The sequence below is a fragment of the Urocitellus parryii genome, chromosome 5 (genome assembly GCF_045843805.1).
Source record: "Urocitellus parryii isolate mUroPar1 chromosome 5, mUroPar1.hap1, whole genome shotgun sequence".
In the NCBI taxonomy this organism is placed as follows: Eukaryota; Metazoa; Chordata; class Mammalia; order Rodentia; family Sciuridae; genus Urocitellus; species Urocitellus parryii.
The window spans coordinates 187,359,380-187,387,234 of NC_135535.1; the positions used below are offsets into that span (position 1 = coordinate 187,359,380).

The 27,855-nt window shown below is 43.5% G+C and overlaps 1 protein-coding gene across 2 annotated transcripts in view; it reads right to left on the reverse strand.

Annotated features, from left to right (window-relative positions):
* Positions 1 to 4,600: 4,600 nt before the first annotated feature.
* Stn1 (STN1 subunit of CST complex) overlaps positions 4,601 to 27,855 on the reverse strand; it is a 36,644-nt gene continuing 13,389 nt past the window's right edge. The window contains exons 4-10 of one of the 2 annotated variants that reach the window (XM_026401178.2): positions 26,354 to 26,422; positions 20,167 to 20,328; positions 19,199 to 19,322; positions 17,782 to 17,953; positions 14,272 to 14,394; positions 11,860 to 11,932; positions 4,601 to 8,058 (exon numbers count right to left, since the gene is read on the reverse strand). In XM_026401178.2, the coding sequence (XP_026256963.2) occupies positions 7,901 to 8,058; positions 11,860 to 11,932; positions 14,272 to 14,394; positions 17,782 to 17,953; positions 19,199 to 19,322; positions 20,167 to 20,328; positions 26,354 to 26,422 (881 nt within the window). In that variant the 3' untranslated portion in view covers positions 4,601 to 7,900. Of the gene's footprint in view, positions 8,059 to 11,859; positions 11,933 to 12,410; positions 12,512 to 14,271; positions 14,395 to 17,781; positions 17,954 to 19,198; positions 19,323 to 20,166; positions 20,329 to 26,353; positions 26,423 to 27,855 lie in introns of those variants that run through there. The other variant, XM_077798577.1, reaches the window with a different exon arrangement.

The following is a 27,855-nucleotide window of genomic DNA, read 5'->3' on the forward strand; positions in this document are numbered from 1 at the left end:
CGAGAAGTGAGAGGCAGAGACCAGGTAAAGGTACACACGAGAGTTTATTTGTCAGAGCTGACAAATAAAGGCCATCTCTCTGTAGGAGAGAGAGGCAACACAGGCTTGGGGTCTGGGATTTTTATAGGGCAGGCTCAGGAATCAGAGTGGAGGAGGTCCTCATATGAACAGTTAAGGGTTGGGTTGGTATGAGGGAGAGGTGGGCCTTTTCCAGAAGGCCCTTGGGTGGGAAAGCAAAACTGTTTCCTTAAAATGGTGGCTGTCACTTAAGATGGCCATCCAGATGCTAAGCAAGGACCTTATATTAATATTAATATTAATATTCCAGGGGTCTATGATCAGGCGCTTGTCGTAGCAAGTAGGGAACTCTGAGGGTTGAGCTCTTTGGGATGTTTATTCTGGCTGTTCGTTAACTCATAGCAGCCAGGCAGGTTGGTTCTAGGGCTGATGCCACTACCAGGACATGACTGGCCATCTTCTGTCCCTCTTAGAAGCAGGGGCTACTCTCCAGGGTAGAACCTTTTCAATGTAAAGGTTCTCAAGATGAATGCAGGCTCATAGCACTCACACTAAAGAAACACGGGGGAGGGGGGCAAGCAAAACCAGAAGTTGTTCTTTACCTGGTTGGAAAGTGATGAAACATATTGATAATACAGTGTGGGTGAGCTTGTGGGCAAACAGTAAACTCATCAGTCATTGACACGAATGGTCATTGGATCTGTCTTTTCAATAGGTAATTTTCAACATCTATTCAAAGTTTTATATTATTATTATTATTATTTTAGTACTGGAGATTGAGCTCTATCCCTGAGTCACATCCCCAGCCCTTTTAATTTTTGAGATATGGTCTTGTTATGTTGCCTAAGATGGTCTAGAGCTTGTGACCCTCTGCTTCCACCTCCCAAGCAGCTGGGATTACAGGTGTGCACCACTGTGTCCAGCTATTCAAAATTTTAAAATTCATATCCTTTCCTCAGGCAGTTCCTATAAAGTCCTTGCTTAGCATCTGGATGGCATTTCTGAGAAAGGCTCCACTCCCTCATACCAACTCAATCCTTAACCACCCACATTCAGACCTGCCCAGCTCTGATTCCTGAGCCTTCCCTATAAAAGTCCCAGAACCCAAGCCTGTGTTGCCTCTCTCTCCTATAGAGAAATAGCCTTTATTTGTCAGCTCTGACAAATAAACTCTCATGTGTATCTCTGCCTGGTCTCCCTCTTTCATTTTTTCACTTACCTATCTCTTGTACCTATCTCCGTTCTTTCCCTTCAGTTCCATTGCTAGAAATTTACCATAGAAAATATACTCACTCCCAGGTAGTGGTGGTACAGGCCTGTAATCCCAGCAGCTCAGGAGGCTGAGGCAGGAGGATAGAGAGTTCAAAGCCAGTCTCAGCAACTTAGTGAGGCACTAAGCAACTCAGACTAAATAAAATACAAAATAAGGCTGGGGATGTGGCTCAGTGGTCAAGTGCCCCTGAGTTCAATCCTCAGTACCCCCCACAAAAATAGCAAAATATACTCACAAATGTATGCCAAGAAAAGAAAAATATACAAGGATGTTTCCTGCTGAACAGGTTGCAATAGCAATAAACCAGAAACAATTAATGTTTCTCAACAGGAGCCTAGTTAAATATACTTTGGGACAGCCATACATTTGAATTATGTCACCATTTAAAAGAATGTGGTTATTCTTGCACATAAAATGGGGAAAACTTCCAAGATGTAGTATTTAAAAAGCAAGGTGCATGTAAAATGTGACACTTTTTCCCCTAGGATATGAAAAATAATATGGTTTATTTTTCTAATTATATATACATATATATGCATATACAAACACACTCACAATCTTTGAAAAATATCTAGTACCTGGGAAGTAGTTGATCATTTCTCCCTTTCTTGGAACTTTTCAGTATTAAAAAATGTGCTATTTCTTTAAAGAATTAAGCTGTCTATGCATAAAAGTTGAATGACACTATTTTCCAAAAATAGCCAGAGCAATATTCCCTATCCTGCATGTCTTTCAAGAACCTTGTTACTTTGCATCAGAAGGTAGAATTTACTCCCATCTTCTTGACCTGGTTGGGACTTTGTGACAGCCTTGACAATTTGAATGCTGTGAAGTGACACTGCATGGCTTTGGGCTATGCACAGAATGGCCATGCACCTTCCATCTGGCTCATGCTTTCTCATGCATTGAGTGACACTCAAGTGAGTAATGTACATATGACACTTAGAATAGCACCTGGCATAGTGTTAGGTGCCAGTGAATGCTGGGTGATTATTTCACATAGGCAGCCCTTGTCTTTTTCTTTTTGTGGTGCTGGGGATTGAACCCAGGGCCTAGCACATGCTGGGCAAGTCTCCACCCTCATGCTCTCTTGGGATGCCTGCCCTGGAAACCCAGCCACGATGATGTGAGGAATCCCAAGCTAGCCCATGGTTCAGTAATTTGAGTATATTTAGTTGGTGCAAACATTACCGCTGATTTCAGGACATTTCCATTAACCGAAAAGCAACTCCACCATTGAATCCCCTTCTGCCCTATGCCTGGAAACCACTCAATCTATTTTTTATCTTAAGGATTTTCCCATTTCCTGGACTTATCATATAAATGGGATCACTGAATATATGGCCTTTTGTGTCTGGCTTTTTGTAATTAACATGCCTTCAAGGTTCTTCATGCACAAAATGACCACACAGTGTCCATCTGCTCGTGCTGTCTGTATCACAATTTCGTTCCTTTCCATGGTTGAATAATACACCACAGTGTGGATATCCTACCTCTTCTTTTGTTTTTGGCAGTGGGGATTGAACCCAGGGGTGCATAGCCACTGAGCCACATCCCCAGCCCTTTTTATTTTGAGACAGCATCTCATTGAGTTGCGTAGGGCCTAAGTCACTGAGGCTGGCTTTGAACGTGTGATCCTCCTGCCTCAGCCTCCTGAACTGCTGGGATTACAGGCATGTGTCACCACACCCAGTCTCTTTTAAGTACTGTGATTTATTTTTTAGTTGTAGATGGACATAATATCTTTTTATTTATTTTTATGTGGTGCTGAGGATCAAACCCAGGGCCTCATACATGCAAGACAATCGATCTACCACTGAGCTACAACCCCAGCCCCTTTTAAGTACTTTTAAATCACCTAAGTATCAGATAATAATGTATTCTCAAATGATAATGATACATACTTAAAATAATTCTTTCATTAAAACAGGTTCCCTAAGAGCAGTCCTCCTTTACAATTCAAATTTAATAAGGACCATTGGGGAGATCTACAGTAATAAAATAGCACTACTTCCAACCCAGACTTTCCAGTTCAGACTTCTTACCAAATCAGTCTGAATTAATGAGACATCATTTTACTGTCTCTATCTAAAACAAAATAAAAAACACCCCAAACCAAAAACAAAAATAAAAAAAACCCTAAAGCTATCATGTGGTCTTCAAAATGTCTCTCTTTATATTCCAAAATGAAAACCTATCATTTTACTTTGAAATACAGGGAGGGCCCTGAGCCTCTTCAGGAATTTGGGGTTTGATTTTCACTTCCTGTGAAACGGAATCTTGTGCTGTGCTGTCTCACTGTTGTGTTTACTAATAAATACAGCAGAGGTTAACTGGTAATGCATTGCTCAAATTCAATAAAAATGGGCTGAATATAAAAAACAATTCTGGATTATACGGAAGCCCACTGGCGTGGGAGTAGGGGCTCACACTGAGCCCCTCTACCCGTGGAACACCATGCAAAGGAGAGCTCAGCCACAAAGCTTTGTTCAAAGACACCCTCTCGCCTCAGGATGGCCCCGTTCTCCCCCCAGTGCCTACCAGTAAGCTGCTTCAATCTTGAGTTTGCTATAGGTGTCACGTAAATTTAGTACAGAAACAATGAGACTTTTCTTTGGGAGAGCTTCTGTAGAAGCCACTTACGGAAAAGAAACCACATTAGTAAGAAAGTGTAGATGTTTTCGCCAACAAAAAAATGACCAGTTTGCTTGGTTTCAATCCTTAGGTTCCTCATCACTGAATGGACCTCTTTCCACTTGGCTTTCTCTGGGCCAGTGTCCTGGCACACCATCAGAGAGGGAAATAATTACAAAGAAGTGTCTTATAGGGATGAGGAATCCTGGTGGCTTACCAGATGGGGATAATCATGGATCTTCAAACAAATCCTTGACCAGACAGTAGTATTATTTGTCTTCTTGTCTACATCAATTATATGTGAGTCCACACCTCCCGAAACCCATGAACATAAAGATCTAGAGGTTCACTCAGTACCTCTCCTTTTCAGGGGGACCCTCTGCTGGCCTCACCACACAGGCAGTGGCCCCCATAGTTAGCCCCATCTTCCCGCATCTTCTCAGCTTTTCCATTGCTGTGGGAGAGGCCCACCTCATTCTTGGCTTACTCATAATTCAGGTTATATGAGTGGGTTGGGGAGTGGAAATAGCTGTATCACTTTTGTACAGACGATGTTTGCTAATTGTAATAATACCAAGTATAGGCTAGTAGTTGATTATTATTTTTTCCATATTTTTTTATTGGTGCATTATAATTATACACATTAATGTGATTTCTTGTTACATGTTCATATAGGTACATGATATAACAATATAATTTGGTCAATACTATTTTACTTTTACTATTGTTTGAGATGGGGTCTTCCATGAGCCACTACACCTGGCTATAGACCTGACATCTTACTTTTCAAAAGTCATAGGTGTAATACTTCAATAAACATTTCTAGTAATCTTTCTTTGGGTGTATATAATTATTCATGCATTTCCCAAATGTATCAGTGAGCATGGTGTGCTCATACAAAAGCTGATCCTGAGGCAAAGGTTTCTATAGAGCAAGAAATTCATCTGAGAGGTCTACTGAACAGGAATTGGGAGAAGGAAGAGAGACAGGCAGGATCAGACTAGTGGGTATCAAATTGGCAGCTACTGTGGGTGCATGTTGCTTCATCCTGCAGAGCTCTGGAAGATAGTGTAGAACATGTGCTGTGACAACCTCTCACCTGAAGGCAAGGGAGCTGGGACATCTACACAGGAGGCTGCTCCCAGGGGATGTTGGTTCTGCACTCTTCAGTAGAAATAGCCTTCTAAGCTCTGGAGAAAGCTACTAGGAAGGCAGACCCTGGCAGCTGGAAGTTCTCAAAGATGTGCCGGGCACTGCTTTCAGTGCTAGAGACAGACGGAAACGAAAAGGGAACCTTGCCCTCATGCAACATTCCTTCTACCAGAGGGGCAGACCATAAACTGGGCAGGTAAGAAACATCTGGAGTGTGTGAGGCATCCACAAGCTGGGGAGGAGGGAGAACAAGTTGGCTACAATCAGCAAAGAAAGCTGCGGGAGGCCCCACTGTGAAGGTGACACTCCAGCAAAGACCTGAAAGAGGGGAGATTATCTGGGCAAAGAACATTCTAGGCAGACAGAATGTCAAATGCCAAGGCCCTAAGGCAAGAGCGCACCTGGGGTGTGAAAGCAGCCACGCCTAACAGCTGAGCAGAGTGGCAGGGGCTCAGCAGGAGAGGCCAGGGGAAAGAGGCTTCCCGTCACTGGCACGCCTCAGGCTCCTACCTGGAGGGAGACCAAAAGTCATGGGAGTGGGAGTGTCCCAGGACCAAGGATGCTACACTGAGGATGCCATAAAAAGGGACAAGGGCAGAAGCAGGGAGGACAGTGAGGGGCAACTGCAACACTCCCAGGAGGCAGAGGTGGAAGAGAAGCCGTTGGAGTCCAGAAACATTTTGAAGGTGGAGCTAAGATGATCTGCAGCAGATTGAATATGGGGTGTAAGAAAGAAAGAAGCCAACAGACAGCCTGAGAAACCAGGAAAACTGCACCAGGGTCAGAGGGGAAGTCAGGGCAGCTGGGAGCCTGGATGTGTGCGGATTAAGCTTGTGGTGTCATCTCCACTCTGTCAGCAGGAGGCTGGATACAGAGGTCTGAGCATGAGGAGATGCATAGCACTGAGACAGTGTGACCCATGAAGCTGGCTGAGAGCCCCAGTGCTATAAGCCAAACTGAGATGAGGTCTGGGACTGGCCCTGAGTCTTCAGGGAGATAGAGGCTGACCACTGAGAAGGTGCAGCCAGGGAGTGTGGTGTCCTGAAAGCCAAGTGCAGCAGGTACTTCTAGGAGGAGGGAGTGATCAACTCTACGTCTTTGTGTACATGTGCTATAGGTACAAATGACACATATGCAGAAACACACCATTGATGTAGGACACGCACACAGGGAGCTTTAGATCCAGGGTACTATACTATACAAACACATCTTTAACTCGATTTCCTCCTCACTAATCTGTCAGTAGTACCCTGTAGCAATTGTATCCATCTGTTCTAACATTTTAGCAGCTGCATAGTATTTCATTGTATATATGGATTGTAATTAACTTTTATTCTATAAAGCTTTCCCCTAATCATAGAACTCTAGATTACCCTGTGACATGCGCCTGTGGATTCATCCTCTCACACCGTGTAGTTATCTCCTGGAGATGAACCCCTCGGCTGCTCTGTGCCAGGATATGCCCTTTTTCTGTTCTGATTCCAGACTCTCCTGGGAGGCTCCACTAATCGAAGATATATTCAATATGGAAATACCACGGATTGAAGAACTACTGGGAGTTCATTCCAGGAAGGGCCTATTCAGAGACCTTTCTGAGCATAGTTGAAACAGGACAGTTGTCTGTACAACAATGTTAGAAGTCGGCAGAAGTGTGGGTCAAGCTGCAGGTACTAGCTCTCTGCCTGACAAATGCAGCTGAGGCGGACTTGTGAGGGTAGAAACCACTCCGTGTCCACAGAGGGCAGAACAGCTCTCCAGGCCTGCAGTATCTCCAGCTAAGCCACTGAGACTCTATTACGTCAAGAGCCAACACAGCAGATGAAGGCAGATGTGCCTTCTGCAAAATGACTGTAATTAACTCCAAATCTGTTTCTCCATGCTTTATTTTTGCTGGCTGGATTTGTTGTTTTCTGTTAGAACAAGCTTACTACATGCCTCAGATGGTTTTTCTTTACCTTGTCATTCTGAGCAAAAGCATGACTCCATCACCTGTCTGGGCACACACCAGGAGTCTCTATCTTGACGGCGTCAGCACCTCTGGCACACTCAACAGCAACCTTGAAGATCACATCTACCCCTGCCAGGCTACTGACACCTCTGTCCCTTGCAGAGGCACCGAGGGACCATGTGTTTAGTTCTGCAACACTGGGAGTGCAGGGAATTGTTCTGTGACACCTTTTAATTTGGAAGGGAAATAAGTGCTGAATACAGAGCCACACCTCGAACCCCTGCCTACTTCCATCTCTGGGGGAGTCGGTAAACAGCAGCAAACCTCAGGCCCCGCCACTGGTGCTGGAGCCTCAGAAAGCAGAGGTGAGGGGCTGTCATCCAGGAAGAACCCCTCCCTCGCCTGATCCTACCCACTGGGAGTGGCCACAGGGACATAGGTGACAGCCTGAAGGCTTGCCAAGCTTAGAACTGGTGATCTGGCCATAGGTTCCCAAGTTCCTACAGTGCAGTGCAGTGCCTTTGACCCTGTGATGTCCCTTCACCAGGACAGGGCCTCAAGCCACAAACACACCAATTAAGGTGACAATACTGTTTCCTCCCCATTCTGCTCCTTGAGCCATGCCCCATCCAGACAGGAAGTCAACAGGGAGGAATTTCTTGTGTGAGGGGCTGAGATGAAAGTCACTGTACCCCAAAGTCACAGCACATAGGAGGCAGCTACATCTCATTTCCCAAGTGACCATACTAAAGTAGGGTTAGGTTTATTATGAGGTAACTTCTTCCAGACATAAGCCCTGCAAGATGTTTACAATTAGAACCTGGGGCGAATGCCACCTTGTCCTTCTGCTCCTCAGTCACTCCAAGGGCCTCTGCTCAGAACGCCTTGTAGTAGCGGTCCATTGTGCTGATGATGTCACTCTGGTCCTCCAGCAGCTCCAGCACTTGCCGCAGCACGGCCTCACTCAGGCCCGGGTGGAGGCTCAGGTGCACACAGGCCAAGATATGCTGGAAGTGGCAGCCCTTCTCCATGTCTGCAGGCAAAAGGCAGGTGGCTAAGCTTCACTATGACCGTCAGGCCCTCCTCTGTCCTATCTGTAAAATCTTATGCATTAGATTATATAAGTATTGGATCGTGACATAAAATGTATTTCTGAGACAAAGTCAAACTTCATCACTAAAAGTAAACTCACCCCAGTTTTCATACTTTGAAGACCCCAGCAGGGCCACACACACCCAGGACCAGGCATACTCCAGTGCTCTACCACTCTATGTGGTTTTCATGACAAAATGCTTTAGGCTGGAAGGTGCTCAAAGGTATTATAGTATTGGGAAAGTATGGCTTGACATTTGGTGCACCCTTGCACCCTGAGGCAAGCCATAGCACCCCAAGCTTCAGTTTTCTCACCTAGGGCTGGGGGACAAGGGACTGATCACCTCTGAAGTTCTTACCAGTCCCAAGGTTCAGAGGCTGGTCCTGGGCTAACAAAGATGTACTAAATTGCGACCTCTAGTGGTTGCATCTACTCCTTAATCCTCCCAACTGGTTTAATGTTCTCCAGTTTCAGGCATGCACAGAACTGAACACCTACTGTGTGTGTAGCACTGAGCAGGGAGGAGCAAGTACAGTGTGGCTGATGGAGAGCTGACCCTGGAGCCCAGCAGACCTGAATGCAAATCCTGCATGTCAACTGGGGCAAAGTGGCTCATAAGAATAAAACCACCTACTTTACAGGGTGGTGTGGGGGTAAAATGAGATCCACGTGCTTCTTAGCTAGGGAACAACCATGATTCTTCATCACTTTCATAACATGAGATCACAGCCCGCCCCCGACTAAAGAAGCTTCAGCCCTTTCCCATGGAGCTAACTGAAGATGGTGGGATGCGCTGCTGATGGAGGTGGAGGGACTCAGCACACCAGCTGCAGAGCAGAGAGCCCAACCCAGGAATTTCACCAGCACTTAGCTTTTCACCTTAACTTTGAGGCCCAGGTGCTTTGGCTCAGGGCTGAGTTGATTCCCAGGCATACATGGGGCTCTGGGCAGTGCTTCTGACAGCTGTAGGCCTTAAGCCATTTCTCCAGTAGGTGGTTCTGTTGGAAGGGTGGTCTGGTAAGCTATTCGCAAAGTCACCTTCCAGTAACATGGGGATCATGCCTTATGCTCTTCTTTTCTTTTTTTTTTTCGGTACTGGAGATTGAACTCAGGGGCACTTGCCCACTGAGTCATATCCCCAGCCCAATTTTGTATTTTTATTTAGAGACATGGTCTCACTGAGTTGCTTAGTGCCTCGAGTTTGCTGAGGCTGGCTTTGAACTCATAGTCCTCCTGCCTCAGCCTCCCTAGCCACTGGGATCACAGCCACTACGCCCAGCTTAGACTCTTCTTTATATGAGATATTACTAGAAGACAGATGAGTAGTAAAAGCCAACAAGCAGTTCCCCAGGGGTTAGGACAACAGCAGGCAGCCCTGTATGGGACAACCCTCAGCCACAGCAGGCTTTTCTGCAAGGTGCTTGCTTGGGGGCCATGGTTGTCTTGGGGGCATTGAACTGATTTTATTTATTGATTTATTTTTGCAAGGTTAATGATCAACCCCAGGATCTCATGTGTGCTAGGCAAGTGCTATACCACTGAACTACATCCCTGGCCCTTATTATTTTGAGAAGGGTCTTGCTTAGTTGCTGAGGGTCTGGCTAAGTTGTCCAGGCCGGCCTCAAACTCAAGATCCTCCTGCCTCAGCCTCCCAAGCTGCTGGGAAACATTGCTCATCTTTAGAAAAACCTCATCAATCCTTTGATGAGAAACACATCAGTGACTGAAGAGTTCAAGTCTGTCTACCAGTCACCCTGATAAGGAAAACCCTAAGCTCTTATTTTATATGAAAGGCCAGAAGTGAAATGAAGGCCCAGGAGGAATGGTGAAATAAATGGCTGACTCTCTCTAGATATACGATGGAATACTACAGTTAAGACTGTGGCACTTTCACATGTGCCCTGCTGATGACAAAGGACCTCTAGAAGCCAATGTCAGAAGTAAAATACAAGGTGCGGGGCAAGGTATTTTGTAGGCTAAGCTTTACTTGTGTTTTTAAAAGAGGATCAACTATACAAGTATGTTTGTAGGTGCACCTAATATCTCTAGGATACATAAAAATTAGTAACAACCATGCCTTTGCGGAGGGAAAAGCAAAACCTAGGCTCCCTGCTGGAGGGATCTCTGATTTCTGAGTGTATTTTTTGCACTGCTTGATTTTTTAATGTTGCACATACCCTATTATTCAGAATAATTTCTTCTGCCATAGGTGATAATATTATGAAGAAGAGTGACTGCAGCAGATACAAGATAGTCCTAAGAGGCCTCTCACTGGCTTTGCTACCTAGGGTCTGGAATTTAGCTTCTGAGAGTTTATTAGTGCCAGGTGACTGGCCTGTGGCTTTTAGAGGCTCCCAGGTACAGACTGGGTAGCAGAGCCTGTCCATCTTGATGCCCATGTTCAGAGGTGGGAGCTGGTTCCTCAGGGCCACCTAGGACATTAGGTCCTTTTAAGGGATGAAGAGTGGATTTCTTTCCTTTGCTTCACCAGGCTGCAGGTTTTAACCCATTCTGTTCCTAATGTAAGAAAGGAATCTTGGGGGCACCTCCCTCTCCTCCTAGTTGAGGAATCCCAAGAACACTGCTCTCAAATGGTCCCTAGGTGTGAGAAACAGGCTTCTCTTCAACAAAAGGATACCTGTTCTTATTGTTCCAAAAGAAGTGAACTCACAGACTGCATTAAAATCACAGATTGCTTTCAGTTTATTTTAAGACCTGTTGTCATACCACTCTGGGGTCTGACCTCATCAGGTCCTAAATACCAGGGCGGAAGACCTGGCCCTACTCCACCCGCTGAGTCAGCCTGGACCGGGTCCAGGCCCAGGGATGCCTGGGACGAAAGGCCTGGAAGTGGACTTCTATGGCAAGCAAGGAGGCAGGACTGGGGACCTCAGGTCACTTGTAAATCTTTCCACTTCCCTCCTAGCATCACGTGTTGAACTAGGTCAACATTCATTATTAGCATATGTTTGCACAAGTGAACTTTGAAAAGTCACCTTGAAGACTGACCATTTTGTACAGGATTTAAAGATAGGACTAATGCTGCCTTCTCTAACCAGGAAAAGATCATGTTTGTCGTCAGACTAGTTACAGTTTGAAAGTCTAACCACTAGGGGATGACCTAACTCCACTGAAACTATTTTCTAAACCATTTCTTTTGCAAACTTTTGGTTTCCAGAATGACAGAATCACATCATTCTAAACTAAAAAAAAAATTAAAAAACAAAAACTGTAGTGTCTAGAACCATTCCTCCCGACACTGAAAAGCTTGATGTTAGGAGTAAGTAAAATGTCAAGTTTATATTCAAAGACAAGGAGGATGAATGGAACAAGAAATGCAACTCAGAAAGAATATGAGAACCTGCGCGACATCACAAAATCCTGGCGTCCTGTCGACCTGGCTTACCTCGCAAAACCATCTGAGCCGCTCTCCTATTGAGCCTCAACCCTTCCCCTACAGAATGAGAATCCCCAGGGGTGGGACCTGGTCACTGCACCTTTAAAAGAGCCCCAAGGTTGAAACTTTTTACATGGAGCCAAGGTCTGAACAACTGTGCTAGCCCAGTACTCACGTTAGAGGGGACGAAACTAAGGCTCAGAGAGAGTGGGTGCCTTGACTGTCACCTTTCAAAGTCACTGCTAGGAACAATCCCAGTCTTCTGACTCTCTGTCCAATGCCCTCTGGGAGGGAGCAGCCCCTTCCAGGGCACCCGCGTGTCACCTGCACACTATGCCACTTACGACTGGGTTTCTGGCAGTCTTCCTGAATGATCCGGTGGATTTTTTTGTGCAGGTCTTTGTCTTCTCTAGTTACCTATATAGGAAAGATAGTTCAGGAAAAAAAGTGTTCTTACATAGCACAGCAGTTGTGACATCCAGACTCCCCAATAAGTATGCAAGATAGTTTCTAAAGATTCCACCCCCATCAGCTTCCCTACACTAATGATGTGACTTTTGGTACCTGGCCTAGTGTCAAACCAGTTTTGTTCCTCAGCAGCTCACTGCTCAGGAGGTGGCCCAGAGAACATGCCCTTAGAGTGGGTTCACTGGGGCCACGACCGAAAGGAAACCTGGAATTCTGTGTTTTTAAAGGGGCTACTTACTAAGTGAACACTTATATTCATAGCATCTCTCTTATTTGTTATATTTTTGACGGGGGCACCATCATCAGAGTCTCTGATCTCCACCCAGGACTCCCTGCTCTGGGCCCGGACTCCTAACCAAAGGGGAAAACAGAAGAAGAAAACAACTGCCAGGGACAGAGCAAATCTAGCCTACCACTGACACACGGTCTGCGCTCAAAGGCAGACGTCTCCAGGCTTCTTTCAACCAGTCCAGGGAAAGGGGGAAGCTGCAACCAAATAGGGCTTCACTTTCATGTTCAACAGCAAACCTAATAACAACAACAACAAAAGGTGAAGAAAAGGACGACAGAAGAGGAAGAAATGATGGGGAAAGAGGGAGAGAGGGGAGAGGGGAGAAAAAAACAGACGGGGAAAAAAGAAAGAAAGTGTGCAGAGAGGTAAGTTTCCACTGCAGAAAGCCCCCTGCACCTGTGGCCTGACTTAGCGACCCTCAGTTCCCAAGGTGATTGTGATGGCTAAATAAGGTCATGTAAGCCCATGGGCTGGGCTGGACAAGAAGTACTGACATGACAATGATAACCATTTCCCTCAGGCTGGGCCCTGGGAGAAAGGAAACCTTCCCACACACAATGAGTGGAAGAGGAGGGGCGGTGTCAGAGAAGGGGACAAGGGACCTGCTCTTGCTCCATGCCCCATTCTAACTCACAGTGATTCATAGGAGGAAGTGCCCCAGCCAGGCAACACCTCAGCCTGGGCGGTGGCCTATGGCTCTGCTGTTCCCCAGGACTGGCTGCTCACTACAGATCCTGACAGAGCCCCAGAGCCCCAGAGCCCCAGGAACATGTGGCTCAGAGGGGGCTTGACCTGAGCTGCCGGCCTGGTGGGACAACCTCCAGCCAACTCCCCGGTGCCTACCCATCCCAGCCCACCCTCTCCCACAGGTGGATCAACTCTACCAGAAGCAGCACTGAAAACCAGTCTTGATTTTTAAAACCCTCTGAAATGGGGAATCGGTAGAATAAATCAACATCAGGAAACGTGCTACTGAGGAAACCTTCCCCTCCGGAATTTCACTCGTAAGTAATGACACTGATCTATCTCTAGGAGACTCACACTTTCTGGAAGCCACATCTATGCTGACGACATCAGTGGCCCTCAGAAGGCCCATTTTCAGCTGGGCTCCTCCAACACTAAGGGGATACAGCAAGAGGAGGCCTTTTATATCAGGGAGGGAAACCAGGAAGCAGCCATTTGTATATTCCTCGGAGGTCAACTGGCACAGCCTTTAGGGAGGCCAATGGGATTGTGTCACCCAGAAGCTTAAATGCTCACTTCCTTTGCTCCTGGAACTCTTCCTTCAGGAGTTAATTGTACAGAAATACAGACATGAGATGACAGGGACAGCTGTGCAGAAAGGGCCACAGCAGCACTCTCTGTGACAGCAAAAGTTGGAAACATGATAAATGTTCCCTCACAAAGGTATGGTCAAAAAAATTTATATCAGGTACCCAAGCATGGAATATCATCAGGGTGTCAGAAAGAATGACGTAGATTCCCAATAATGTGGAAAGGTGTCTGCGAGATGCTATTTTGGTACCAAAAAAGTTGCTGAGCATTATTAGAGCAGTAGTTCTCAACTGTCCCAGAGGACATTTGGCAATGACCGGAGGCATTTTTGGTTGTCATAATGGGGGAGGTGTCATTGGCAATGAGTGAGGGAAGGTCAGGGATGCAGCTAACCATCCCATCATGCACAGGCTAGTCCCCATGGCAATCACTGGACCCACTTGGTGTTGAGGGTGAGAATTCCTGATTTAGAAGATGATTACTATTTTTTTGTTTTCTTGGTAAAGTGGAAGAGCTACAGGAGTGTATTAGTGCATCTGTAAATGTACAGGTGAACCTCCAGAAGAGGTAGCTCAGGGAAAGGTAAGGATCAACATTTACTCCTGACTTAATATACCTCTTTCATGATTTTTTAAAAAAACAATAAGCAGGTATTCATAATTAATAAATATATTAGTAATTGAAACTATGAAGGAAAAAATTAAAATTGTGGGTCTCTTACATGGTACAGGTTATTAAAATCACCACTTTTCTGGAAAACGAGTCCTTGTTCCTGTAGCAGCTGAATAGCATTCTTAAATACACTATGAATTGCCTTGGAAGGGGTGTCATTCTTAAACTCCACCTGTATAAATAGGGGAAAAAAAAAAAAAAGAAGAAGAAAAGAAGTAAGGCACTTTCAGGCACCTAAAAGCAACTTCCCAGACCAACTGGTTTGTGAATTTGCCCAACAGGTTTTTAATCTGCTGAGTCAAGATCAAGGCATGTACCAGCCCAGCAGGAGGGCTAGAAGTTTGCTTTGGCAGGATCACGCTTGATAACTGCTGTATATTTCAGCTGTGATTTGTTTAATTCGGTGATATGGAGTGGAAGACCAGGAAGATACTCTTGCTGTTGGCTGGTCTTTTGTATACACACTGCCTCTTTCCTTCCGCAAGACCAACTGGCAGAAATCAAGCATCGGAGGCCTGGGAGAGTAAAAGCACAGCTTCGGCTGTGAAGCAGGAGGACTCATCTGAAATGGCTCTCGGTAAATATAAACAATATGTGATGCTTCCTTTCCAAAAACTTTGCCTCAGCTGACCCAGGGGATTTTTTTCCATCCTGGTTTGAAGACATCAGTCTCAAGGGCAAGGCCTCTCTACTCGTCCCTTCTACCAGCCAGCAGTTCTTCTGGACAGGAATCTGTGTCTTTCTTGTCATTTTTGAAAAAGCAATGACAGACTCATCCGATTCAGGAAATAGAAATGGCTCCCAGACTCAAAAGTTGGCCGGCTGCATGTGCTGAGCCTCAGGCTCCAGCCAGGAACTGGGCGGCTCCCTGAAATCTAGCTTCTCTTCACTCCCAAACCAACTCAGTGTTCATCTGGCTGTCAAAGATACAATGGTTTGCCAGACATGGTGCTGCACACCTGTAATCCCAGCCACTCGGGGCTGAGGCAGGGGAATCCAAGTTCAAGGCCAGCCTGGGAAACTCAGCTTAAAAAAGGGGGGTACAGTGGGGTAGGTGAGGATGTAGCTCAGTGGTAGAGCGCTTGCCTAGTCCACAGAGGTCCTGGGCCCAATCCCCAGCGCCACGGGGTAAAAAATGGTTTTGGAAGGTCTGCCTGTCATGTTTCTGGATTTGCTAAGGGCCACAAAGGAAAAAATAGAAAGGGGAAAAATGCTCTCACCTCTCTCCCACCTCTCAGCTAGGGCACCGTCACAGTGACTTTTTGTTAAGCTTTTGTTTGTATGAGGAGGGAAAGTGCCAAAGCTCTCAGGTTTCACCATCATTGTAAGCATCTTTAGTCTCCTGGGGATCTATTAAATGGAATTCAATTTAATGACACTGACCTTCCCAACCAGAGCAATGTGATGGACTAATTCATAATTAATGGGAAAAAATCGCTTCCAAAGACAAATAAATACGATGCCACTGCCATTCCATTTCAAACATACAGCGTTGGGCAGGCACGATTTTCTGCTCTAAGCTTTTTGAGAACGATAGCACACGAAAATGTCCCCACAGATCATTTTGAATGGAGGAGTCTTCAGTCCTCAAAGAGTGCTTAAGTCTCTACTTAATTACAACTACCACAGAAGAGCCAGCTTCAAGTGAAGAATGTGGGCTTTGCTGAGCCTTAAAGTTTCCTTGCAAATATGCTGATAGTCATTAAAAGTCCTAGGAGGTTAATTTGGCTTTGAGCCTCCTCTGAATGATTAAATGGGAAGAAGGTCAATCTCGATGTCAGGAGACAGCTGGAAAGCTGCAACTGTTTAGAAGCGACCTTGGCAAAGAACAAAGCACCCAGCCGTGACCCTCCCCACCTGGGTGCTTCCTGAAATGATATCCCTCATCTCTCTGCATGAAATCCTGGGTCACTGGGCACACAAGCATGTTGGCAGGAGGAGGTAATTAGGTGCATGAACAAAATCGAAAAGCAGTGGTCATGCCTAGGAGGTCGGGATGGTGACCTGGTTGGTGTCTATTCCACCAGAATCCTGAAGAAAAGCTTTGGTTACTTAGCAAAAGTGTGTTCTCAGCAGCCCTGTTGGCAATGGGAGGATTGGAAAACATGTTAGTCCAGAAGGGAGGAGACTGGTTAAATACATAAACCAATCTTCCAGGAGAGGTAACAAGATTATTACACAGGGGCAGATCAGGATGTCCTACTAGGAAAGGACCTGCAAGAACTGCTCAGTGAAAAGAGAGGTCAATTATATGCTGCCATATGAGGGAAAAAGGAGAGAGAGACTCAATTACCTACAGTTTATATATCCATCAACTATATTTAGGAGGACATGCAGGAGACTGGCATTGGGGCTTGTCTCTGGGGATAGGGACAAGGTGAGAGGGAGGATGGGAAGAAATCTACTTTTACTTTACTACCTTCTGAGACCACTTGACTTTTTAACAACCATTCATTCATTCCTTGTATCAACAAATAATCACTGAGAATCTGCTTCATCCGGCCCTGTTCTAGGGCCTGGGTAGAGGGCATCCACACAATGCTAGGGATAAAAATCAAAATGAAAAATTTTAAGAGGGAAAAGGTATTTCATTCCATGGAGGGCAAACAAATGCAGTCACATCATAATGTCACAGATCTGAATGTAACAGGGTGGGACAAGTGGTGGTCAGGGCAGATGGCTGGGGGACCAAGGTGATATTTAAACTGAGATCATTCATTTATTTAAAAGTAAATAAATATGAGTCATGTCACAATGAAAACAAACCTAAGAATAGTAATAAAAGGGAAAGCCTAAAACAAGTCTCCAATAATTCAAACACACACCAAACAACCAAACAAGTTCATCTGTTATACTAGAAGTGAAAAAACAGGAACAGATCTCTCCAAGAGCATTACTTTAACATTCCCTGAAATTTTTACTTATAAACCAACTGAATACAACTTTGTCTTTATTTAAAACTCCTAAAACATGTCAGATCAACCTTATTTTTGACATGCCAAAAAATCCGGGTTCAAGTTCAAGAATCATCTTGCTGACCGATAAGTAATTCTGGGGCTGGGGTTGTGGCTCAGTGGTAGAGCGCTCACCTTGCAAGTGCAAGGCCCTAAGTTTGATCCTCAGCATCACATAAAAATAAATAAAATAAAGGTATTGTGTCCAACTACAACTAAAAAATAAATATTAAAAAAAAAAGTAATTCTGGATGCAAGATAATGACCTCCCTCTCATCTCCTTCTCTCTCATTTGGCTTCTGCTAAGATGAAATACCCATCTCAGTGAGTACTAACAACTAGGTGCTATGACCTGAGCCTATTATTATCTTTTTCAACTCAAAGATTAAGGGCAATGAGATTAAGTAAAGGACAGGTCTAGCCTCATTTCAAATTCTTAGTGGTCAGTGACCTTTCCAGAATAGAAACGGCATGTGCTGGGAGGGTGACCTCTGCCCCTGGGTCCACCCTGTGATTCTTAACATCACAGTCATGTTCACCCACACCCTTCAGCTGCAGACTTGGGGCAGAGGCCCAGAATTCTCACATGGGCACGTGGCACTCACTTGGTTGGAGCAGGTGCTGTGAATCACGGGCTGATTGGCAAGAGTCAGCAAAGATGGCACCATTTCCAGCTCCTGCTGGTAAAAGGTTTGTACTCTCTTCTCCACGAGGAACTCTTTGATTTTTTCACTCAGCAAACACGTGAGACTGGTAAGGTCTTGGGCTTCTGGATTGCTGCCAGGGGAAAGTTTTTAAAAAACCCTGAAGAAAACCATCACCTTTGTTCCTTTTTGGTGTGCACAAGGCAGAAAATTAGGTAGAAGATGCAATATTATATTGAGACTTGTTTTTGACATAGAGGTACATACAGTGAATACTGTGTGGTTGCTTAAAATTATGAGAACCAGGGTTGGTCATGTGGCTCAGTGGTAGAGCAGTTGCCTAGCACATATAAGGTCCTGAGTTCAAACCCCAGTACCACAAAAAAAAAAAAAGATTATGAGAATTAAAAAAGACATTCATGATAGACTAAGAAAAATGTCAAGCTTCAGAAGAAATGAAACCTATATGGCTTTATTTTTGTAAAAAAAAAAAAAGGAAAGGACAACCTACAAAACATATATGTGGCATTTATGCTTATGCATGCACAGAAGAAAAGAGTCTAAGAGGAAACAGCTGCCAGGATCAGTGGCAACCTCTGGGGAACGGAACTGAGGGGACAATTTCTATTTTATACATTCTAGAGTTTGCACGTTTCAGAAAACATAATTCCTGAAATTCACAAGTTAAAAAAAAATTAAAGGAGGGCTGAGTGTAGCACAGTGGTAGAAGAGTACTTGTCTAGCATGCATGAGACTGTGGGTTCAAATCCCCAGTATCACAAGAAAAGAAAAGAAAAAGGGGCCATAGTAAAAAGTCTGCCTTTCTCTTCTTCTCCCATCCCGCCCCAGCCTGCATCCTCTCCTGGTTCTCTGTATTTCTTCCCATACACTAGCAAATATCCATATATTCTCATTCCTCCTGGGGTTGGCTTTGTCGCCTACCTAAAGGAATAAAATCATCCCTGGTGGAAAACAACTGCCGTAGGTTTTTTTGCAGGATTTGGGTTATGATGTACTATGGTACAATACTTTGTGATATGCCTCAGAGCAGTTTTCTTTATGTTTCTTGCCCTGGGGTTGGTTGAGCTTCTTGGATCTGTGAGTTTATAGGTTTTCACAGCTTGGAAAATTTCAACCATTATTTCTTCAAATTTTTTTTTTCTGTGCTCTTCCCTCCACTCCTTCAATGATTTCAATTATACGTCTATTTTCCTGACTTCCCTCTGCAGATGAGGAAATGGAGGTGTACGGAGGTGAGAGCCCCACAATGCTCAAGTGGAAGCTTCAGGCCTGGCCCAGGCCCACCCCAGCCTCTGGCTCCCACTGCTCAGTTGCACTGCTGCTGACTCACCCCTGACAGTGGTAAGACCCAACTTACCCTCCTGCTGCTTCTTCCTCTAGAGCTGGACTGTGGAAGGGCTGGTCATAAACTCTCCTGTAGAGAGTGGGCAGCTCAAGCATTCTTGCAATTTGAATTTTCCACACTGGATCATCCACTTTGTCTAATAAGGCCAGGAAAAAAAATGTCAGAAATTACACTGAGATCAGTTCTTTCCCATGTCCACGCTACTACAAGGACAGCAGTCTAGATGCACTCCCAGCCTTCCTGTGAGGGTGAAGGCAGTGTCCCATCATAGGGACAGCCAGGGAGCAGAAGGAGACTACAAGGAACATTGGTACAGATTCATCTGACCCTCTGGAGGACCACAGGGGCTAAAAATCAGCCAGGGGAGAGAATGCAGGACTGTCCTATTTCTAATTAGCTGTTTTCATTTAAAGTCAATGGACTTGGCCAGGCATAGTGGCACATGCATGTAATCCCAGCAGCTTGGGAGGTTGAAGCAGGAGGATCACAAATTTGAAGCCAGCCTCAGCAACTCAGCCAAGGAACTTAGCAACTTAGTAAGAACATCTCAAAATAAAAAAATAAAAAAGGCTAGGATGTAGCTCACTCCTGTGTTCAATTCCCAAATAAACAAATAAACAAACAAAAGTTAATGGACTTAATGGTGTTCAGGAAATTTCCATCATTTTGAAGAATATGAACTCTGCCCTAATGGATTGACACTTGAATTTCAAAGTTCTTTGGAAACGACTATGTTATTAAAATAACCTTGCCAACTATATATAGCCAATAATTTATTTTCTTTCTTAATTTATTTATTATTAACTTTTTTCCAAATAAAATTGTGAAGTGCTGCTTTTCTAAAAAAAAGCATATTATACAATATAACATTAGAGTGAAATCTTGTGAACTTTTTGAAAGTTAGATTTTCAGCTAAACAAGAGTCTTCTGGACTCACTCCCAGAATAACAACCAATTTGACAAAAACTTCTTGTGCTTACAATAAGCAGTGGCACGAATTTCTCGCTCTTCTCTGTATGTGCGGATGTAGCCTCTGATTCGGATAATGTCCCCAAGTTCTACCTTGGTTCTCTGCTCAATGGTCTCTTGAAGCTTCTTAAGCCGTGAGGTCAGACTCAGCTCACTTGCTGCACTTGGACCAGCTGCAGTGTGAAGGGGGCAGGAGAGAGAGAGGTTTAACGCCATCACTCCACCACACTGCGGACAAAGTTCAAGAGCAAGACCCACACAGCACACTTATTCTCCTTCTGATCAGTTGCTATACTATAGGAAATCCTTGTAACCTTTGAAATCCTCAACTGAACAGTAGCGGTATAAGATATAGCTGCAATTATTCAAAAGCAGAGAGAAGGAGTCTGGACAGGCCAAGTAGGCAAGCTCCAGGGCAGTCCTGAGGCCTTCTTTCCCACCTCTGCAATGCCAGCAGTCAGGGCTCTACAGGGTCCTGAGTGTGATTCCAGGGGCAATAGCTCTAAATAACCCTCTAAGGTGTCCCTGCAAACAACTGTCCTACCTCAGTGCTCCACATCCCAACCCCTCACCTTTCATTCATTCTCTTACACACTCACTCACTCATTCTCATACAACTCAAGAATACATCCTTAAGGGCTGTAATCCCAGCAGCTCAGGAAGCTGAGGCAGGAGGATCCTGAGTTCAAACCCAGCCTCAGCAATTCAGTGAGGCCCTAAGCAACTCCATGAGACCCTGTCTCTAAATAAAATATAAAAAAGGGCAGAGCTGTGGTGAAGCACCTCTGGGTTCAATCCCTGGTAATGTCATGGTGAAAAGAAGCCAATGCACACTCAATCCTAAATAATCTCTACCCTTCAATTTTTTTTTATTTCCAAACCATGTTAATTAGTTAAAAGAATAGCCACGGATGTTCAGGTAGACAGGTGCTACTCTAAAACCTTTTCAATGTATCAGCACATCCAATCCTCACAACTACTCCCACATATTACTAGCCCTATTTCAGAGAAAGAAACTCAATCACACAGAGTTCAAGCAACTTTTGCCCAAATGAAGCTGCAGCTTAGTCGCTGGCTGCAGAGCCTTCTCACTGATCCTTTATTCTCTGTTGCTATCCCAAGAGGTTCCTACATTTTCCACAGTCAGAGTTGACTGGTGTAAAAGATTGTATGTTCTGCCAGGCGAGGTGGTGCACACCTGTAGTGTAATCCTGGAAAATGGGGAGGCTGAGGCAGGAGAATTGGGAGTTCAAAGCCAGCCTCAGCAACTTAGCAACTCAGAGAGACCCTGTCTCTAAATAAAATACAAAAAAAGGGCTGGGGATGTGGCTCAGTGGTTAAAGCACCCCTGGGTTCAATAAAAAAAAAAAAAAAAGAAAGAAAGAAAGAAAGAAGAAAAAAAAGGATTGTATGTTCTGTTTTTCTACCATAATTCCAAATAGGACAGTCCTGCATTATTCCCCCTGGCTGATTTAGTTGAAAGTCTCAAGGACAGCCACTATGGTCCTGCAGAGTGTCAGATGAATCAGTACCAATGCTCCTTCTAGTCTCGTGTATCCACACAATCTACAGAACTCAACTCAGCATTTTAATGAACAATATAGCATTATCTTGCCGATATGCTAGTTTATTTTACTAGTCTCACTAAATAGGCCCTCCCTTTAAAAATATTTCTTATTTTGGTGGAATGTGGATTAAACTCAGGGCCTCATGCACAGTAGGCAAGCACTCTACCACTGAGCTACATTCTCAGCCCCTCATTTTTATTACTTTTGTATCACTAGCATTGGGAGGGGGGACAATATAGGCTAAAGGTCAGCATTTGACTCCTGGAGTCAGAAAGACCTGACTTGAATCTCAGTTTACCTGTTGTTACCTGTGTGACCTTGGGCAGGTTGCTTAACCTCACTGTCTCTTCTTCTCCACTCATACATCTCTTGTTTCTTCAATTATGAACTGGGGATAATGGTAGAGTACCTCATGCATCAAGGTATTGTGTATGATCTAATTTAACCCTTAACACAATGCCAGAATATCAGAAATAATTAATGTGTGGTATTTGAGATAATAATTCAGATCTCTAGACAAATTATTTTCTTTGGGGTCTTTCGTTGGGGATTACTGGGTAAAAAGTGTACAAACAATGTACAGTTCATGGCATATTGTCAGAATGTTTGCCAGAAAAAAGTCTGGCAAACCCCAGCCACTCTGCCTTGACATGATGTCACCAGTGACACACGTGCACGTCCTCACGGCTCCGATGCTGGCTTCAGTCACTGGGGCCTCTAGTGCTTTAATCAACACATCGTGACTCCGTGAAGTTTTATTTTGCTTTTAAATCACCAGAGTGGCTCCGTGTTTTTATGTGAGATGATCTCCTCTCTGTATTTCTTTATAGATCTGCCCTTTATCTCTTCAGCTTTTGTTAGTTCCTATTAAATCTCAGGGAAGGATTATCAGTGATGTTTATTACATGCACTCTCCTCACTCCATTGTTTTCCTTTTTATGTTTAGGGGACTTCATTCTACTGTATAACACCTTGAAAAGATCTTGATTTGTGAGAACATCCCTCTTGTCATTCATGATAGCAGCCAGGGACTTATGAGAGCTTAATGTGTTTATTGGGATAAATATACAACTCTGTCTTCTTTGGGTTGTTCAGTGTAAGCTACAAGACAGCAATCAAGGTGAACTCTTTTTAAATACTGTTATCTACCTGAGGCAACAACATTTGCTAAATACTGATTTATTTCTACTGTCATATTATTTCTGGTTTTTATTCTAATGGTGTTTCTAAAATGGAGCAAATCTCTCTTTTGGTCTCTGAATCAAATTTTTCTGCTTTTTGACCTAAAACAAATTTGAAACCCGTGACTTTGTAACAAGCACAGGCATTAATTTTGACACATTTGCCATACCCAGGGAAACCAAGGGAGAGCGGGGACTTTGCACACGCAGTAACCAACACCTAGGAAACTAAACACACTTGGTATTAGTGTTGCTCAGCTTACTGGGTTTCTCTTCAGAAAACATCCAAGAATAACTTCCCAGAAGGCTGCTCCACCCCTTATTTATTTATTTATTTTTTATCCCCAGGCCGCCTTCTTCTTGGGCTGAGTTTTAGAGGTATTTATAAATTTCATTGCCCATTACACAGACATTATAGGTGACATAATAAAAAAAGGCTTCGTATAGCACCACTGAAATTATCAGGCTGACAGTTGGTCTGCGAAAAAGAGGCCTAGCTCTCACTGCAAGGGTGAGCCAAAGTGCCAAGAGAAGGCTCCAGCGTGTAATTTAATGAATGTAATGAGACGGCTGGAGCCTGACAGAATTTCATTTTAAATAGTCTATTCCATCTTGAACGATAAATCCCCTTTAACATTCTAATACTAAAGGCCAAGCTTTCTTAACTTTGCTCATAAGCAAAGCACATTCAATGTGACATTTATGGGAGCTAACATTATATTCTTATGCTTTAATTAAGTGGAACATGACTAATTTTGACTTAGACTAAATTTTGTTTTAAAAAATGTCTTCATTGGCCACTTTCCAATGGAAAGCTTTTAAACTTTGGGCAATTAAATTAAAAGGAGAGAATGGGCAAATTGGGAACAATTTAAAAACATCACTTCATGGGTAATATGATAAGAATCATTTTTAGGGTTTCTCTGGATACTCTTATCCTCTCTATTTGCAATTTCAAATTAAGGCTACTCTCAATTCAGCTATTCACAGATATTTTTAAAAACTTACTCTCAATATTCTTAGTATTACATTAGCCATTTTATTAATCTAAAAATTACTAAGTGTAAGAATTATATAATATTCCTGATGATGCCATTTCTTATTAGAGTTAATTTTAAAAACTAAAATAATATTTAAAACCATTATCCATAGACCAAATCCATTTACAATCTGCTTTTATAAATAAAGTTTTATTGGGACACAGTTGTGCCATTGTTATGTATTATCTATGGTTGCTTTTATATTAAATGGCAGTATTAAGTAGTTTGACCTAAAGTATATGGTCCACAAAGTAGGAAGTATTTATTGTCTGGACCTTTACAGAGAAAGTCTGCTGACTCTCCATCAAAATCAAGTAATATATACCTTCTGATTAAAGATTGTGACAACATCCATAAATCTACAAATGATATCATTACTGCTATGATTTGAATGTTTTTGATTCCTTCCCAAACTCATGTTAGAAACTACAACTATATTAGTCAGCTTCCCATCACTCAGAGGAAATACCTAACACAGACCATTTATGAAGGAAAGAGGTTTATTTTGGCTCATGGTTCTGGAATTTTATGTGCAAGATCAGGCAGCCTCATTGACTTCTGGTGAGCAGTGCATGTCAGAGTGAGCAATCATGCATTGAGTCAAAAAACAAAGCAAGGGAGAGACCTGGGTACATAGTCCCTTTGAGGGCATGTCCCCAATGACCTAAAGACCTCCCCCTGGCCTCACAGCTTATGGTCCACAGCACCAGGATCAGGCTTTTATGCATTGGTCTTTGGGGGACATTGACCCAAACCACAACAGCAACATAACCCGTGTTGGGAGAGGGCCTGGGAAGGGTTAGGTTATGGGGTTAGATTAGCAGAACTGGATTAATGCCACTGTCAAAAGGATTCTCTAGTTTGCTCTTCTGCCATGGGAGGAACTGCGTGCTCCTCTCCCATGGAGGACTCAGTACTCAAGGTGCCACCTCAAAGTGGGGACTAGCCTTTGCCAGATGTCAAAACCTGTCAGCACACAAATTTTAGATTCCCCAGCTTCCAGAACTGTGAAGAATAAACTTGTTTTCTTCTTAAATAAATTACCCAGTTTCAGATACAAAGTAGTAACAGCACAAAACAAACTTAAGAAAATACCCTACATACATGAAAATCCAGATATTTGATTGTCTTACGAGTTTATTTTTTACCTAAAAGATAATCTGCATAAAAACCTGTTATTCTCCTTAAATTTATCTGCAGAGCTCATTGATTTAGATGTTCCCAAATTAGGAATGAAAATGCCAAAGTTACGTGAAACTGATGGCCAAATTCTAAATGTATTTATATCAGGAAACTAAGCAAATGAGCACACCACTGCTCGGTACAGTCAAAGTAGGAAGTTGAGATTTTGACACCTATTGGCAAGGAGGAAGGAAGAAGCCACTGCAAGCATCACACAGCTCTTGACATGTATAACACAAGTCACTAAACAGCCCCATGTGCAGGGCACCATGCTGAATCATGTTGTAAAACAGGAAAACCAAGAGGCCAGTTTCTGTACCTTCTCTAAAGCCAAAAATGATCACGAGTAAAGCATGATGCAGTTTAAATATTATGAACTTAACTTTAAAAATTATTCCAGAGGGAGCCAGGTGCAGTGGCGCACACCTGTAATCGCAGTGACTTAGAGGCTGAGGCAGGAGGATCGTTGAGTTCAAAACCAGCTTTAGCAACTTAGTGAGGCCCTAAGCAACTCAGTGAGACCCTGTCTCTAATAAAATATTTTTTAAAAAAAGGGCTAGGGATGTGGCTCAGTGGATAAGTGCCCCTGGTTCAATCCCTGGTATGGGGGAAAAAATTATTCCAGAGAGCTGGGGGTGTAGCTCAGTGACAGAGCGTTCTCTTAGCATGCAACAGGACTTGGGTTTGATCCGCAGCACCATAAATGTTATTTCAGTTATAGTCAATGTGTTCAATACACAATTTTAAAGTTGTTTTGCAGTTTATATTATTTAGTGGCTATCTTCCAAAGGAATCTCATCTTAACAACAAGAATTTCTATCTGGCATTTGTTTGACTGGGTTAGAAATTTCAAAAAATCTAGATCATGGTAGAATAGAATTGAGAGACAACCACATAAGAGCAGGGGCCTTGAAAACTTTGGTCTTGACTTACATAGTAGATACCAGTGTAAAAACAAACCACTGAATTCCCCAGGATCTGTTCTGTATTCCTACAGCTTAGGAGGAAGTGAGCACCAAAAAGATGGGAGAAAGAGAAGCCATGCCCTTGACCAAGGTGCCAGTTTTCAGAGCAGCAAAAGCTCTGGGTACAGTGCTTCAAATCCATCCCTGTAATTCACAGAAGATCAATGTGAATATTTAGCCCTGTAGCCATTTTCCAGTGAGGTGCTTTGAGTAAAATCCACTGCTTAGCTGAAAAGCAAAGGAACACGACAAATAAAATTACCTGATGAAGACTCGGGATGGCTCGACTTCTTCCAGCAGATACAGTTTATTACTCCAGTGCTGTCGTCCACTGCAAGAGAAGAATAAACGGGCAGAGGAGCAACGAGGGCAGGGCTGGTGAGTGCACATGTCATTACAGCATTCAGCCTTACTGAAAGATGACATTTTTCAATAGCCGACAGGGGCAAATCCCCTTATCAAACTCTCCCTCTATCTTTAGAAACAATCTCTCGCCATACACCAGCATGAACTGCTTGCCTGTGCACGTGAGCACAACACACAAGCCCAATGGGATGCATCCAACATTTCGATTATTTTACCTCGAGGGCGCTGTGTCTAGTCTACACCTCTCTGCTAAAAGTGGCATCCTTAGAAAGCCCCATGCAAAACTCTCAATCACTGCCCACACACAACATTAGCCTTTTTTGCCCTGCTGCAAGCAGAAGCATCACGTGGTCTGTGGTCAGGGGCATGCAGAGCAGTGCCTCTGTCACCACTTCTCTTTGACTAGCATGCTGACTTCCCAAAACAAAGCATTCCACATCACTTGGCCTGGGTTTCTCTTTGTGGAAGGGCTGCTGTCCCGCCCTTACCCCTGTAGGGGGTGTAAGGAAAGCCAAGCATGTCCCAGAGGGCAGACTTTTATTTCCATAAGATAAAATAATTATATCTTGTTCACAAAATCCATATTGGTCTGACTTATTTTATTCCTGATTGGGGGGGGAGTCAGACAATTTCCATGGTATTGGATTTGTAACTGTAGAGAAATATGGATGTTTGCTTGGGAAGATAGACGATTTTTCTTTATCTAATTTTTGACAAATTCAGAAGAGAAGTTGTTAACTATGGGCTCAGGGGGACCTCATGATTTTTAAAAAAATCATCAAGTAGTTTGTTGTAAAAGCATATGTAATATATAGAAGAAATATAAATAAAGCAAAAATGTTTTATTGCTAGCTTAAATCTCTGTTGCAATATGCTGTAAATACTTCTCAGATGGGTTTCATTTTGTTAAATTTTCTTAAGATAAGAAGATACGGGTGAACACTTTCACCCTGAGCTTCTGGCTGGTAGGAAACACTTTTTAAAGCAGAACCTAAAAATTAGAACTCATTTGAAAAAACAGTCTGATATGTTTGCTAACCTAAAAGCCAGTAATGGATGGCAATTTTCCAGATGACTGGGTTGGTGCTTTATATATAAAGAGCTCATATAAATTAATAAGAAAAAGACCAAGACCAGAAAAAAAAAAACTTCCCAATTAAGTATATGTCAGTGTGCTAAACTCACTAATTACCATCTTTTAAAAAGCAAGTTTAAATAATCTCTCAATTACTAGATTGACAAATATTAAAATACTGATATTCTTATATGCTGTTAGTACCAAATTTCTAAAGAGCAAGCTTGGAGAAATTCATCAAATTTTGAAATGTGTATGTGTACGTATGTGTGTACACACACACACACACACACACACACACACACACACACACACACACGATT